General features: G+C 35.4%; 2 protein-coding genes across 2 annotated transcripts in view; one reads left to right on the top strand and one right to left on the bottom strand.

Moving 5' to 3' along the window:
- Positions 1-7,690, top strand: part of LOC122357265 (LIM and calponin homology domains-containing protein 1-like) — a 159,733-nt gene extending 152,043 nt beyond the window's left edge. The window contains 8 exon segments of the mRNA XM_043256572.1: positions 2,464-2,604; positions 2,679-2,755; positions 3,094-3,182; positions 5,374-5,461; positions 5,655-5,738; positions 6,274-6,382; positions 6,748-6,850; positions 7,009-7,690. Coding sequence (XP_043112507.1) covers positions 2,464-2,604; positions 2,679-2,755; positions 3,094-3,182; positions 5,374-5,461; positions 5,655-5,738; positions 6,274-6,382; positions 6,748-6,850; positions 7,009-7,034 — 717 coding nt within the window. The 3' untranslated portion in view covers positions 7,035-7,690.
- Positions 7,691-12,770: 5,080 nt separating this feature from the next.
- On the bottom strand, positions 12,771-15,508 carry LOC122357428 (paired mesoderm homeobox protein 2B-like). Its single transcript, XM_043256811.1, has 3 exons — positions 14,929-15,508; positions 14,065-14,252; positions 12,771-13,744 (listed from the first exon to the last, which is right to left on the bottom strand). The coding sequence occupies exons 1-3, from the start codon at positions 15,167-15,169 to the stop codon at positions 13,319-13,321; spliced, it is 855 nt and encodes a 284-aa protein (XP_043112746.1). The 5' UTR covers positions 15,170-15,508; the 3' UTR covers positions 12,771-13,318.
- Between the last annotated feature and the right edge of the window lie 667 nt (positions 15,509-16,175).

The raw sequence follows: 16,175 nt of genomic DNA, 5'->3' as shown, positions 1-16,175 counted from the left end.
AACATACTTGCATAATTATTTATAATTGGACTTATATTGTTTTATTTGACTCATAAATACAGTAAATGTATATTTAATGATTAAAACCTTGGACTGATTTGGTTCATATTACTAATTATGATGACTGTTGCAGATGACAAAGAACTGAATCTCAATATCTTGTTTGCTTTAAATACACACATGAACAAGTACAATATCCATTTTAAGCAAATTAGCTTGAACAAGAATTATTTAAGACTTTATAGGGAATTTGAAGAAAATCAGTGTTTCACAGCGGATCACTGAACAAGCCATTCAACATCAACTCTGAAACACTATTAATTAGCACAGTAACAAGATTGAAAGTTTAAGACATTAACTTGTAAGCACAAAACACAAGATACTTCTCTTTTCAATATAAATATGGCTTTATTGGATAAACCTAAAACACAAAAACTAACTAGCACATAAACACACACACACACATTTACCCATTCATATAAGTTTCTGGAAGAGAAGAAGGAATGTTCAAGAGAATGAAATCCCAAGTTTAAGCAATACTTGCAATTGCATAGGTCTGAACAACCATCAGTAACTTGATTAACCCTCGTCATAAATCATAAACGACAGAAGTGCTATAAAAATTAAGAAACTTGTTGGGGTATTTTTAACAGCTGTATAACATGTATAGAATAATTATGCATTCTTCTGTGGTTTTGAGAATCATTCGATCTTTTTATTAGATAGAAAAGAGAAATACATAGTCAAGAATAACTGTAACTATGGTTTCTGAAACAAGAGGATTCTTATGCAGTGCTTTTATTAATAGACGTGGTCAAAAAGTACAAACAGAGTTGAAATAACGGCAAACAGGTGTGGCAGAGGCAAAACACAAGAATAGTCCAGGGTACTAGCGAGGGTCAGTTAATCATCAAACAATATGCAAAGGGGGCAAAACAGGGCAAAAATCTAAATACAAGACAGAGGTCGGTACACAGAGAACAACACATGGGAAAACAAGACAGGGCTAGATACAGAGAAACTCTTAGTAAAAGGCTAGTCAATACTCGGCAGGGATGAATAACAGATAGGGCTTTAAGTAGATGGAGACACACACCACACTATGGGCCAATCTGGCTACAGAATCGTGCCTTGTTGTGTTTTGTCACTTTCCTTATATACTAAGACCAGACAAAGAGATCCCAAATTCAGTGGTTAAGACCTTTTGGTGTTTAGGTTCCCGTGCTCCAGGATCACACCTGGCTGGAACACTTTCAGAGACCCTAAACGAGGACACACCCCATTCTTCAAAGAACACAGTTCTACAAAGTTCTTATTCTTTTCCATAATATAAGTGATTTCTGTGATATTGAGACCAATTTACCAATCGCACTGAGACCTTTCAAATGAAACCAAACATGAAATTGAGGTTCACAACACACATATAACACCTTATTCCTAATGAACAAAGCCACCACTTTTGGGCAGAAGGACGGTAGTCAGGAAGAGCAGAGGTGAAGAGGGTGTCGTAAAACAACAGGGAGAGAGGTTGTTGTTTGCTCTCTTTTTAAAGTGATTTTGTTCCTTTGGATATCCCTTCTCAGAGTCTTATTGCATTACAGGTTTTGATTTCACTCCTTACAGATTTTTGCTTAACTCTCACCTTTCTAAAAATAAAACTTAAAAATATAAATATAATATATAAATATAAACATTATACATTTTATTTATTTTTATTGATCAGTTTATTGACTGTTGATATATATATATATATATATATATATATATATATATATATATATATATATATATATATATATATATATATATATATATAAAATCTCCAATAATATTGCAATTTAATATATGTTTTATTTTTATTTTTATTATAACAGAGTAATGAAACACATACCTGTAGTTGTGTGCCCTTCGCTAAACACAAAAATGGCTTTTAGTATGATAATGTGCACATTTTCATTAGACAGACTCATAATTTGTATTAATCTTCTATTATGTGCAATTTGATGAAAATTAAAAGCTTCAACCACTGTCTGCCCACTGTCTGTGCATTGATGCTGATGTAAATGATTTTTACCCTGATTCTTCTGGGATTAATGACTTTGTAGAAATGTGATTCTCTGCAGATCCATAAACTTACCCCCACCTTCCAGTTATGATAAACTTCTGTGTTTAAAATAAATAAATAAATACATAATAATAAAAATTAAAATAATAAAAAACTGGATAAAAATAAAATAAAAATATTGGTTATAAGTTATTGTTTTGTGTTTTTTTTTTCTCAGCAGAAAGTCTGCTTACTGGGGTAAATTGTTATAAAATACATAATTTAAAATGTGTCTTCACATCATTTGAAACATTAGTCTCAGCTATCTGAGACTAATGTTTGAACTGAGCCGTGTCTGTACTGAGCTATGTCTTTACTCAAAGCAGCTTTGCCAGTGACTTATTTGTTGGTCAATATAGGAGAGGAAGATTCTGGAAGAGACCCTGACTCCACTGATGCCTCACTCAACGACTGTACCATCAGCCCTTTCCAAAACCCACAGCACTTTACAGTCCCAGACTGAGGTGGAAAACAAAGAGGGGCCAGAGGAGAAGCAAAAGGTAAGAATTTAAAGGATATTAAATTTGCTTTATGCTGATGTAAATGACTCTAACCATATATCTCAATCCATCAGAGCTCTGGGAATTATAGACATAAGGAAAATGAAAATAATGAAGCAACCCAAAGAAAGAGTTTACAGATGACAGTAAGGTCTGGGACAACAACTCCATGAATAAACATAAAGGAATAGTTCACCCAAAAATTACAATTGTAATTCCAGAACTTTTTTTACTGTGGAAAAAAAAAATTTGAATAAAGTTTGCTTTTCCTAAAACAATAGTAACAGTAACTATGGTCTTTTTGGTGTCTTTGACTGACATGATATCTATAAACTGTTATGGAGAACAAGATTTTGTGTTGCATAAAGAACTCAACATGTAGGTTTGAGCAATGTGAAGGTGTTGGAATTTTCATTTTTGGGTTAACTATTTGCTTTGCTATAATTGAACATGTTTGCTGCATTTTTTCATGTATCTTTCCTATATTAGTTCTCCCATGCAAGGTTGTGCTTCAGTGGGTCAGAAAAGACATGGAGACCAGAGCCAAGAAAAGCAGCCTACAATACAGCCTAGTCAGGGTGAGTCTTTTGGGTTTTGACGCATGGTTTTTAACAGCTCTAATAAGCAAAATAATACACACATACCACACAAAAGTACAAGGTCCATTTTATCAGATTGTTTAATGTTCATTTTAATTAAACATGAACAAAAAAAACCATTACTAACAATTTGTTTGTCATGGATTATTTTGTTTGCTGGGCTTGTCCCAGTGCATTCTGGGATTACATTCTCAGTCAATTTAGACAAAATAAGGTATGTTAACTTCTTAGGTATATCAAAGATATCTTAAAAAAAGAAAAGCATACTTACGGTTATTTAAATTTGCTATATCTTAAGTAACTAAGTTTTTGAAAAGGGTTCTGCAATCTGTATCTGAATATATCTTTCATCCATCCATCCATTTTCTTTTGCTTATCCGAGTTGCTAGGAAAGCAGTCTAAGCATTCACCCCCAGACTTCCCTCTCTCCAGTTGAACACCGAGATGTTCCCAGGCCAACTGAGAGACATAGTCCCTTCAGCGTGTCTACCCTGGGGCTCCTCCCGGTTGGACATGCCCATAACACCTCCCTAGGGAGGCTTCTGGGAGGCATCCCAAACAGATGCCCGAGCCACCTCAGCTGGCCTCTCTTGATGTGGAGGAGCAGCGGATCTACTCCAAGCTTCTCCAGAGTGACTGAGCTCCTTACCTTATTCCAGTCACCCTACTGAAACTCAATTTGGCTGCCTATATCCTTATCCTTTCAGTCATGACCCAAAGCTCATGATCATAAGTTACAGTAGGATAGATGCAGCTCAGCTCCTTCTTCACCTTGACAGACCAGTACATCAACTACATTACTGCAGAAGCTGCACCAATCCATCAGTTGATCTCTCGTTCCTTCCTTCCCTCACTTGTGAACAAGACCCCTATATACTTGAACTCCTCCAACTGAGGCAGGGACTCAACCTGAAAGGGACACCCTTTTCTGATTGAGAACCATGGCCTTAGACTTTGCTTCACACTTGGCTGCAAACTTCCCCAGTGTCTGCTATAGGTCCTGATGTGCTCCAGGATCACATTTTCAGAGACCTTCAAGGAGTACACACCCCCTTCGCAACAGAACAAAGTTCTATGTTTTTTAATCTTTTCTGTAATACACGTGATTTCTGTGAAATTGAGACCAATTTACCAATCGCACTGAGACCTTTAAAATGAGACCAAAAATGAAAAAATAAAAAACAGGTTTACATGAAACATGGTATATAATGCCTTATTCTTAATGAACTTTGAAACAAGTCTTTTGGGCAGAAGGAGAGGAGGCAGAAGGGCAGAAGTGAAAAGGGGTGTTGTAAACAACAGAGAGAGGATGTTGTTTGCTTTCCTTGAAATCCTTTCCCAGCACTCTGTACTGCCAATAGGCCCGTAGGTACAAACAACAGTGAGAGACCTATTCCCAACTTTAAGGCTCTGGGAAACCACCCTCTCTTTCACTGAGTTGAGCACAGTGAAAATGAATGGGAAATACAAAAATACATAGCAATTTAGGGGGATATAATCTACTTGATAATGTCAAAATGTATATCCAAATGCTTCATTTTAATTTAAAATTAACTTAAATTTAAAAAAGTATTTAATTCTGCCTATAATATATAGAATTCTTAGAGTATTAGTAATAGTATAACATAGCATAATAGTATCCCTATATTTAATTATAAATATTGTCATACTCAGTTCCTGGAGGGTCACAGCCCTACAAAACACATGCAGCTAAATACATTCTTTGGGTTTAGTTGATATGTACATGGTGTGTGTGATGAAAATAAACTGCAAAGGGCTGCAGCCATCCAGGAGCTGAGTTTGACACCCCTGATATAGAATATTTTATGTATATTTATGTATTAGGCTAGTTTCCCCACCAGATGGCACCAATCTGTTCCTGGGTGTTAATTTATTCATTCTTTTTAACTGAAACATGATATTAATTCAAAGGAATATATATGTGCTATATATATGTGTGTGTGTGTATATATATACATATGCATATTTCACATGCTCACACACACACACACACACACACACACACACACAGTCTATTTGTCTTCTGTCTGTTTTGTCGACTGAGGATAACAAGTGTGACCCTTTGGTAAGGAATACTAGAGAGTTACTGGCAAAAACCCAACATTTTGCACTAAATATTTATTTATTTATTTATTTATTTATTTTATAGATATGCCACTGGATAACATACAGATAACCAAGAAGAATGAGTCTTGGAAAAAGAATACATTTCAACCAAAATCTGGTGGACGCAGGAGGTATATGTCTGTGCATGTGTATGTGCATATGCGTCTGTTCTTTTCTTGATTTTTTTTTTATATTCACTTAAGCTGCATGCTGTTGTTCAAGGTTTATATAATTTTGATTGCTTAATTCATCCTTACGGTTAAAGCTTTGTGATTCTGAGCATGTGTGTGTGCATGAACACTGCATGTGGCTCTCCATTCTCAGGTCTGACTCTATAGAGAACATTGGGCCAAATTCATCAGCATCACCTTCATTCACAGATACACAGCCACCTCCATCACCAAACAGGTACAGCACAGTTTCTCTGATGTGAGATTACAGCTAAAGATCCAAGTGATCCAGTGTTAAATGATCACTCACTCCCTGTTTCCACTCATCACAAAACAAAATTGATTGTAAGTGAATTTTGAGTCAGGATTTTGCGTTTGATTCATTGTTTGCCGTAACTAAATTTTATTATTTGACCATATGAACAAATATCAGCACCTCCATTGGTTTTGACGCAGTGCATTTTTTGTTAATGTCTGCTTCTTATTGACAATTATTATCTTTTGTTACACTTCATTTTAAGTTGTTTTTGTTACAGTGTAATTATAGATTTAAGTATTGGGTAATATAAATTAACAAAATTGACTTAACGTAGGGTTAAAGTGAGGATTAGTGTTCGTTGCACGTAATAATGTAAAATGTACTGTTTTTACTGTAGTCATTACATGCAACATTTAACAAAGACACTATAAAATAAATGATATAAAATAAATAATAACTTATTTTTATTTAATTGCGTTTTAACATGCAGTCACTTTTGTTTATTTTTGTGTAGGTCTGTCAGTGGGAAGAAACTGTGCTCAAGTTGTGGTCATCCACTTGGCAAAGGTGCCGCCATGATTATAGAGACTCTCAGCCTTTACTTCCACATCCAGTGCTTTAAGGTATGTGTACATATTTCAGCTAGTAAATTGCTATTTTATTGCTGTTTTAAAGTAATGTAACCACTATACTGTCAGTGTCACTACAGAGTTCACATGATGATAACTTTAATGATGACTATAAAATTGTAATAATCATTCAAAACCTCAAACATTTTTTCCAGTTGATGAACACTGACAGCATTGACTTTAAAGAGCTATTTCAACCATGGCAGATGACAAAAACATTTTTAATATTTCCGACATAAAGAAAGAGATCACATTTAAAGGGCTGAAAATAATACATTGGATGGAACATGTAATGCAAATAAACTATTTTTTTGGTCATACTATGAAGTCTTTTTAAAACTTTTTCACCCCTCTCTAAGTGTGGAATTTGTAAGGGCCAGCTGGGTGACACCAGCACAGGAACAGATGTGAGGATCAGAAACGGTCTACTCAACTGCCATCAATGCTACATCCGCTCCCGCTGTGAGTTACACACATTTGCATCTAGTAGATTTTCAAATGTAGCAAAATGAGGAAAAACAATATATTCCTACTGGAAGTAAAATAATTAATGTATATTGAATTCATAGTTCAGAACGTTGTTAATATATCATTGTCATTTCATTTCTCTTGTCTTTTAGCTGCTGGTCAGCCCACAACCTTGTGAGCAAAAGAAAACTTCCCGTAACATTGTCACCCCCAGTCCTCACAATGCACATGTGAATAGAAGCATATTTAACATGCAGCCACTGCAACATCTTCAAGTCGAGTTTTCTTTTGCAACACAAATAAGCATGTGACTGAAGTAAAAAATTGCTTTCTGATTCAACTGACTGTATAACTGATAAATAAATATGTGTGTACACTAAAAATATTTTTCAGAAATTACATACTCTTCCATGACAAACAACCAGTTTAAGTCATCTATAGTTTAAAAAAAATGAATAAAGAATCTGAGCTGAATTTCTGGGTGTATATGAAACAAAATTTTCTCAGTGTTTGAATTTTTTTGTTGTTTTGTTTTTGTTTTGTAATGGAAAGCATTCAGCTTTCTCTGTATCTTAGTATATATAGATATATATGTATAAATCTCAATTTAAAAAAAAATACCCTTATGCCTGGTTTTGTAGTCTAAGGTCACACATAAGTATGTATGTTTGTTTTTTTTGTTTTGTTTTTTTTTAATAATTACCTTTAATTATCTTTAATTATTGGAATGCAGTTCCTCTAATATCCCATGATCATTGTATTTCCTATCTAAAGGAAAGTGTGTATTTACACATAAAAAGTACATTTGATCTGAAATAAAGACAGCCAAATTCATAGAGCAGCTTTTTTTCATGCAAATCACTGTCCTTCAGTTGTTTAAGGGTTTGGGAAGTAATGTGCCTTAGGAGAGATATAACATCTATAAGAGAAACTTAAGAGTTTGGGTCTAAATACTGTTTCTATGCTCAATTAAACATTTTTCCTAGCACATTGTAAATGATTTTTTCCTGGCAATTTAAACTCATGTATAGCTCTACAATACCTTGCAATACATTCCTGAAAATATATATTTTTTTCTAATGTCATTTTTTGTTTTAGCTTTAAAAATACATAAAACGTTGGAGAAACATACATTAAAACAATATATTTCTTTTATATACATTTTTGTTTCCTTCGGAACATGATTGAATTTAACATGATAAAGCAATACAATCAAAATGTTCATGAACTATACATCAGAATATATTCGCTAATTAATTTAACACCTTTTCTGCTAATTTTAGCATTTTTGAATTATGCACAGAACAGAATAGCATATGAATGTTTTTGTTTTGTTTTGATTTGCTTGTCCATTGTGAAAAGCAAGTTGGCTATTTAATCTTCTGTCACAATTGATTCATTTAGGCAGCCTTTCTGTGCTTATAGGGACTGGTTATAAGGGGTTTTATGTTTAATTCATCATACCTGCATAATTCATCATGTTGTTTAGAAGGGAAATAGTTACCTTGAAATAGATACATATTGAATAAAACTATATATATATATATATATATATATATATATATATATATATATATATATATATATATATATATAAAGGTATATTTATTGTTTTATTCAGTCTATAGGTCTATACAAAATAAATAAAAAATAGATTCATTTGATGTAAATGGAATGACTTGACAGTATACTGTATGTTTATAAATAAATTGCTGAAAAATCTAATCCAACCTATGTCTTTGTTTTTAACCCTAAAATAGTTTGAATCAAAATTATACTAATATTCTGGTCATTGAGCTTAGTTTATTAATAATGGTTATTAATGCACATGTGAATACAAGCACATTTGGATATGTCAGGGGTTCCTATCTTTAGCCTTCAAAGTCTGCTATAGTTCAGAGTTTAGCAGAAGAGACCCATGAGTGCCAGAGCTGAAAACCCCTTGTTTATGTGAAAGATGAAAGTAAAAACAATAATTTAAATAAAATTGATTATGAAGTATAAAGTAAACTGATTTAATTAACTGTATTTTGATTGATGTGGATTATTCTCTTTCTCTTACGTTACTTATTTACCTTCCAGATATGGTAACAGTCAGTACCAGGAGAGGGCGCTCAAACTCAACTCAAATGCTGTATTGGCCTCACCCTTTTTAGAAGTGATAGAAATTGTTCTTTTTGGCTGCTTTGTGTGTCTGCTACATAGAGAAAATTGAGTTATACTTATTTCTCATCTTCTCTGACTCTCTTTTACTGTCTATCGATTTGCTAGAATGGAATCTGAAATTAATCGCCACCACAAGAAGAGGACAATCCAGAATAACCTAGACTGTCAAGTCATCATCATCAGTGCTACATACACTCACACAGTGCTACACACTAATGCACAATGATTACTTCTATCTTACACGATTCTTATTCTATAGCTCATGATATCTGAACCTCAATTCAGCAGCAACGATATAAGATATGAGCTTAAAAAGGGGGGTCTCCCTCCCCATTGTATTTATTTATTTGTACCTGAAATTGCAGATGGTTACAAATACATGAAAATGTTTTTAAAATAAAAATGCAAAATGCTTATATTAGCATACATATTAATAGAACTACAGCACAGTGTGTGCAAAATAATATTGAAAAACATTTCATTTGCAACTGATAAGAAATATTTTCACGTAATTTTCACCTCACTTCTTTGTCAATGTGACTCACCATGAAATAAAAAAAAAATACTTATCTTAATAGTTTTAATAGAAGTTAAATAGCTTATTTGTCACAATGCATAATAATAAAACTTTCAGAAATTGCGAGATGGACTTCGGTTTTCATTCCAATGGTTTAATTCTGTTTTTTTTTTTTTTTTTTTTTTTTAAATGATTCCGAACTAATATTTCCGATTCTTGTTGTATATTCTGTGGGATAGATTGTGTGCTTGCTTAGTACTATTTTCTACAGTGTTGTAACAGTAAAGTCACTACTGTGAAAAACTGGACCAGCTTTTAGCATATCGAATTATTTTAATATGAAATCAGTGAAGCTCTTTCAAAACTATAGAATCGACTTTGGATTCTGAATGTTTCGAAATGGAAAAATCAGTTTTTTGTTTTTTTGTTTTTTTACCAGAATGTATTTTTTTACAGAAACGCAGAAAATTGCTATGGAGCCCTTTCTCACATCTCTGCAGATCGAGTCTTTAGAGGGCTTAAAAGTCGAAAGAGAAATTCTGCAGATTTACTAGCGCATTTCTGGTATTTTATACTCCTTTGAAAATGTAAACAAAATGCCAAACATAAATGTATTACATTTAATTTTTGTGTTTCGGTTAGGTGTTTAAAATGCATAACCGTATCTGAAATGCTGCCTATCTATACCTAAAAGCGTAAAGTGTGTGTTTATTTTATGTAGATAAATGTTTTGAATTTGTCCTTGTGAAGCGCTGTCAAACAAAGCTTTTTCAGTTTCAAGTTTCAGTTTTTTTCATATTTAGAAAACAGAAAGAAACTTGCATACTGTTTACTATAATATCAGATCGTAAAAGCAATCGTAGGAATAAATCAGAATTATGAAATATTGTGAAGTGCGTTGCAGTAAACTGCTCCGTTTTACACCAACACATTTTGTACCTACAATGTAATTTTAATATAGGTTCTTTATAATTAATTTCATAATATGTATTGTTCAATTATCTGTATAACTGATGAGAGGAGATATTGAATGACTTGCCTTGTATGATAAACGGCTGTATACTAAGTCGTCAAGTCGTCTTCCTACTTACATTTTCTTGCTTTTCTGCAACCTCCTTCACTTTGTCTCTTCACCGCAGCATTGTCACTGTTAATATTTTGGAAGAGTAAAGGGTAAACCACCGCTTGATTAGTAAATGTCTTAAGGACAGCATTCACCTACCTTGTAACTACAAGCGAAATGGTTAAATTAAAACACACGGTTTGCACACAAAATGTGTAAATTATGTGAACACTTCGATGAAAATTCGAAGAAGAAAAGCGTTTCCCGTCTATTAAAAGTATTTTAACATTACGCAAAATTATAGGCCACAATAAGGTTTTCAGCTCTTCATGACCAGACTGCCTCTTTTAGGATTTAAAAAGCCTACTCACTCGTTCTGAGAAACGTATGTAAAAAACGAATGTACCTATAAGAGACACTTACAGTTAGATACATCATGTATCTACTACATTACATGGGAGTATTAAAAAGTAATACAAGCAGCGTCTTCTGATAAGAATTTCTTTTTAATACTTCAACTTCCCATTTAATTTAAAACGCTTCTGTGCTCGCTTCTTTGTACTCAACTTCCTTTTCCTGTGGCACAAAGCTGATCTGCAGTGTGTAGCATGCATTAAAAAAAACAAAACAAAGCACAGTGTAATGGGCAGTAACAAATGCGTAGATTTAAGCGCGTAACCAGACGATTTAGAAATAGGCATTTCATAGCTGGTCTGCCACAGCGCTGATGTCCGTAATTGTAATGTAGTCACTTTGTTCAAGTGGGTGAAATACGGTTAAACATATATATATATTCCCTTTCTATCGCTTTCGTTAAGTTGGGCATCGCTGTTTCGGAAACCCTGCCTTAATGTAATAGTTTATTTTATTGTATTTAAATGCTGCTTAATAACAAACTATCTATATGCTGCTTGGAAACAGACGATTGCTTTATTGTATTGCTGTATTGATAAGAACGTGATGGCACTTTATCCGGAAAACGAGCGGTAGGTCTGTAACATTTCTGTCATTTCAAGACTACAGTTCTTCGCATCTTATCCGATGTTTTTTTGTTTTTTTGTTTTTTACTGTAATGGTGCATCTATCGAAAAAATAATAATAGATATTATTAGATAATACACCCTTTTAATGCTGAGTATTGCACATACATATGGGTCTGCATACAATCCACTTTTTTCGTTAATTTAACAAAGCCACTTAAGCAGTTTTATAATATACGACCGTAAATGCACATAGTAAGATATCGCTACTGACTGAATTTTGAAGATTAAAATAAGAATCAAACAGTTCCTGCTTTCGGTCCCGAAGAATCCATTTGGGTGGCATAATGTAATAGTCTTTTTAAAAAGCAAACTACGCTTTTTTGAGAAAACTGCAAATTAAGTGTAAAGATCCGGGTTTCTAAAAACAATAACAGTGGTGTCTATATATTTCAGTGACTTCAGTGCATCATTTCCCGAAATGTGTATATCAGCAGCCCCTGCGCCTTGTGCAGCTGTCCAAGGTGCTGAATCTCCTCTTGGCCGTCCGAAGCTAGTAATGCAACTAAACATATTTTGAAAGATTATTTTTTTATGTTTCAGCAATGTTTCAGTTAAATTAAGTGCATACTTAAAGTGCATACTTTAAAAAGGAAACGGGACAATTCTATTTTTTAGCATCATAATCGTTTTTTATCATCAACAGCCATGTCAATGGTACACCTGAAAAACTATGTGCACATGTAGAAATATTTCCTTCTTAAATATAAGCATCCATTACCTACATATAAATAATTCTCAAATCCTGGACAAAAACGTGTTACATTATGCTCACAAAATAGGTGAAATCATTATAAAATTTGACGGAGAAGACAACATGCAAATAATATAGAAAATAAATACAATGTTTTGCATCCATTCCCTTTTTCCTCCAAATAATGCGCCAGTTGTAACTTGTAAAACATTATAAAGACTCAGTGAACTACAAGGGGATGTGGTCTATGTTTATCTAGGACGTCAATACGTTTTAACACTATACAATTTGAGCCACAAAAACACAGCTGTAGAAAGACACACAAAACGTTTACGTATTCCTGTCAACAATGAAGTATGTACTTGTGCCATTTTGAAGAACAATTTGCCTTAGATTAATAGTAAATATGTAGATGAATGTTTGCAGAGCCCTGGCTCTAAGGCTTGGTAAATTTATAGGTAAAAATATATAACAGAGTGCCACATTTGGCAGTATTCTGTAATACAGACATGTAACTTGCGCTATTGGTACGTTTAAAGTCAATGTAAACAAATAATTATGGCGCCAAGATATAATGACATGTATAATGACACTGAATAATGACATTGTATCTTCGTGAGTCCTTGATGAGTTTTCTTTGCAGCAGGAGCGCGCATCGCAGTCTATAGATTAGTTTACTTGAATTAGTCAGAAATTATGTCGACGACCACAGCCAAAACAAAACAGTCCGGATAAGGTCACAATGTTAACATAATGTGTATGGTAAATTATCCAGCTTCTGGTGTAAACCAATGGCGTCGAAAGTAGTCGAATGAGGACCAGAGATGGTCTCTTTTTTTTCTACACCAGTGGGTAGAGATACAGGGCTCTCTCCTTCTTTTGACATTATCCCTTTTCCAGTTATCAGTGACTACAGTAAACGCTTACTTGTTTGTTTGTTGAATCTCGCGGTCGTCGTTTCTTTTCTGCATCAAGCACTAACTCAGAACATGCTGGTCTTTACTAAAGTGGCTTTGGCTCCGTTCTGTCTTTGTAATGAGGACAGAACACTAGCAAACGGTCCGCCCAGAGAGTCCGGAATGGAGGTGATGGTGCCCGGGGCAGAGGCCCAACCTTGACTCGGCGCGGTGCCTCCCATACCGGCCACTGACGTCTTCACCTGTTCCACCGGGCCGTTTCCTGTGGCGCTGACCTGTCCTCCTGTGGGACTTGGTCCACCACAGTTGGAGGTAGGGTTTGTGTTAGGCCCGGGCCCACCAGTGCTGTCAGGATCGGTAGCCTTTGCTTCTTTGCTGTCCTCCTCTCGCGAGTCAGATTTCTTTCCAGAGCCGTTTTTTGCTGCAGCAGCTGCTGCGGCGGCTGCACGTTCTTGTTTGCGAAACTTAGCGCGCCTGTTCTGAAACCACACCTGCAAAAAATGCGAATCGCATATTTTAAAACATATTTTACCTTTTATTGTGCTTGCATCAGTACCGATTAATACAAACTATTTCATTATTTAGAATGTTATTTTTTAACTGTATTTAATCATTACAGTAATAAAGAAATGTTTACGTTATCGTTGTTAAACCACAAAATAAGAAATAAAATAAGTAGAAACAGGCATAAAAAATAAACCAGGAAAACGTAATTGCCCCCACATAAAACTATATAACACTTCTTTATTTTTTTTCCACGTTTTCTGTTATAAATTTAAGACAGTTAAGAAGTAAGAGGGGGATATCCCACCTGCACTCTAGCCTCGGTGAGATCGATCTTCAGCGCGAGCTCCTCTCTTGTGTAAATGTCTGGGTAGTGAGTCTCTGCGAACACGCGCTCCAGCTCCTTGAGCTGTGCGCTGGTGAAAGTTGTCCGAATGCGTCTCTGCTTCCGCTTCTCATTCAAACCTCCGTGGTCGGTAAACAGCTTGTAGGGGACTGTTCGAATACACAAGTCAGATTGTTAGCCATTTGCGAAAGCACAATTGTAAGAAAATGTACCAAAATGTCATCTTAAATATTTGAAAGTAAAACGTGCGACTTGTTGAGTCGCATAATGAAAATGAAATAATTCAAATAATGTTTCTAAACAAAATGTGTTCAGTGTTCATTTGCATCATAAAGATAAGATAAAATCTTGATTAAAAGATAAGGTTATGAAAATCTGGAATAATCCTGTTATCTGTGAAATGTTATTAATTAAATGTAATTGGAGGCTTGATTGGAAACTTGTCATAAATTCTTCCATCTCTTCTATTGTTGCTACTGCAACTTCAATTCAGTGTCAATAATGAGCTTAAGTCTCTGGTTATTTCATTATTTTCGAAGGTTTATGTCTCATCGCAAAGTAAATAAATTATGCCTATCATTTTGGCAGCTTAAGATAATTTTGTTGGCGGTTAGGGTGTGACTGGGATAGTGTAACCCCGTAACTGAATTACCTCTTGCCTGCAATCGCTTCTAACGTGATAAATTCTTTCATTTGTGTAAGCAAATTTCGTTTGGTAAATACTAAACACATTTCCATTTTCGAAAGCAATCAAGGCGTCCTATATACCGGGGCCATGATTCTTGTGCCTCTCAGCTGGCGAACTAAAGGTGACTCTGGGCTTACCTGCGGCGTACGGACTGCTCTGGTGGTCCCGCAGGGTGCCCAGACTACAGGAGCCCGGTGTAAGCGACGGGCACCCGGAGGTGGCCCCAAACGTCGTCCTGATGGGATTGTACTGAAAGCCACTGGCTTGGCTGCAGGAGCTGAAGTCCGCATAGGCTGACGCCAGACTCGAAGTGTCCATCCCGGCCATACAGGACTCGTAGGCAGAGGAATTGAGGTAAGAATACTCCATTTTATACATTGAAAAGGCTCAGTGGAGAAGGAAAGCTGCACTCCCAGGGAAAAATACACACAAACGTCAAATTCAAATTGGATTAAATTGGCGAGGAGCACATGAAAAAAGCAAGCCAAAACGCGGAAGAAGTTGGGGAGCTTGTGGCGGCTGAATTTTTACTGGTTTGAAGGAGGCTCGTGCCGTGGGTAGATGTGCACTGCTCGGCGCCTGCTCAAAAACTGCCCTCCTTTATAGGAGCTGAGCCTTGTTTTATGAAAAGCCTCCCAAGGAGCCGCCTAGCCCCAGGTCTCTAGAGCATATAGTCCTCATAATAAACTTGGCTCTTTCCGCTTGGACAATAGCACGGCGTTTGGGTCTTATTGCTAGCGCTTTTTTACATGACAATAACTCATCAGTCTATTGGGCTGGCACTGGGGGATCGGGCTGTCCAACCTCCCTATCATTGATCCCCTGCATCTCTAATTAGAATTTAATACCCCACCATTACGCGCCAGCCCCCTCCACCACGTATAGCCCTCTCGCTCAAACCGCCATCTTGCCCTTTAATTCAATCACACCACTTGGAAATAATGAAAGTTGGGTGACGATTCTCCCTGATCCAATTTTCCCCAAGCTTTTAAGCCTTTAAACCGGTGGTATACCTTGGGCTGAATTTTCGATAGTATTTCCCCGTCTCCTTGTTCTTCTCCCTGTTTCTCTTTTCTTTTGCACAACAGTGCTTTGGCACTGGTTTTTCAGGAGCTGAAGAGACCACTTTGGTTACCATAAATGTTACACCAGGATACATAGTCTATGCAAGCAATGTCATTCTGAACAACGTAGCTGGAAATTATTGTGGAGTGCAAATGACGAGTTGATAATAGCTTAATAATAATTATAATCATCATCATTATTATTTGAGCAACGTACAACTAAAAAGTTAAGATTTTAAACTTGGCTATCTGACGATAAACTTTAACAAACAGGTTTTATGTTTAACTTATGTTTTCCGCTTGCATAAATAATTAAATTA

Source organism: Puntigrus tetrazona, chromosome 14, assembly GCF_018831695.1.
Source record: "Puntigrus tetrazona isolate hp1 chromosome 14, ASM1883169v1, whole genome shotgun sequence".
Classification (NCBI taxonomy): Eukaryota; Metazoa; Chordata; class Actinopteri; order Cypriniformes; family Cyprinidae; genus Puntigrus; species Puntigrus tetrazona.
This window is presented reverse-complemented; position numbering and strand designations above follow the sequence as displayed.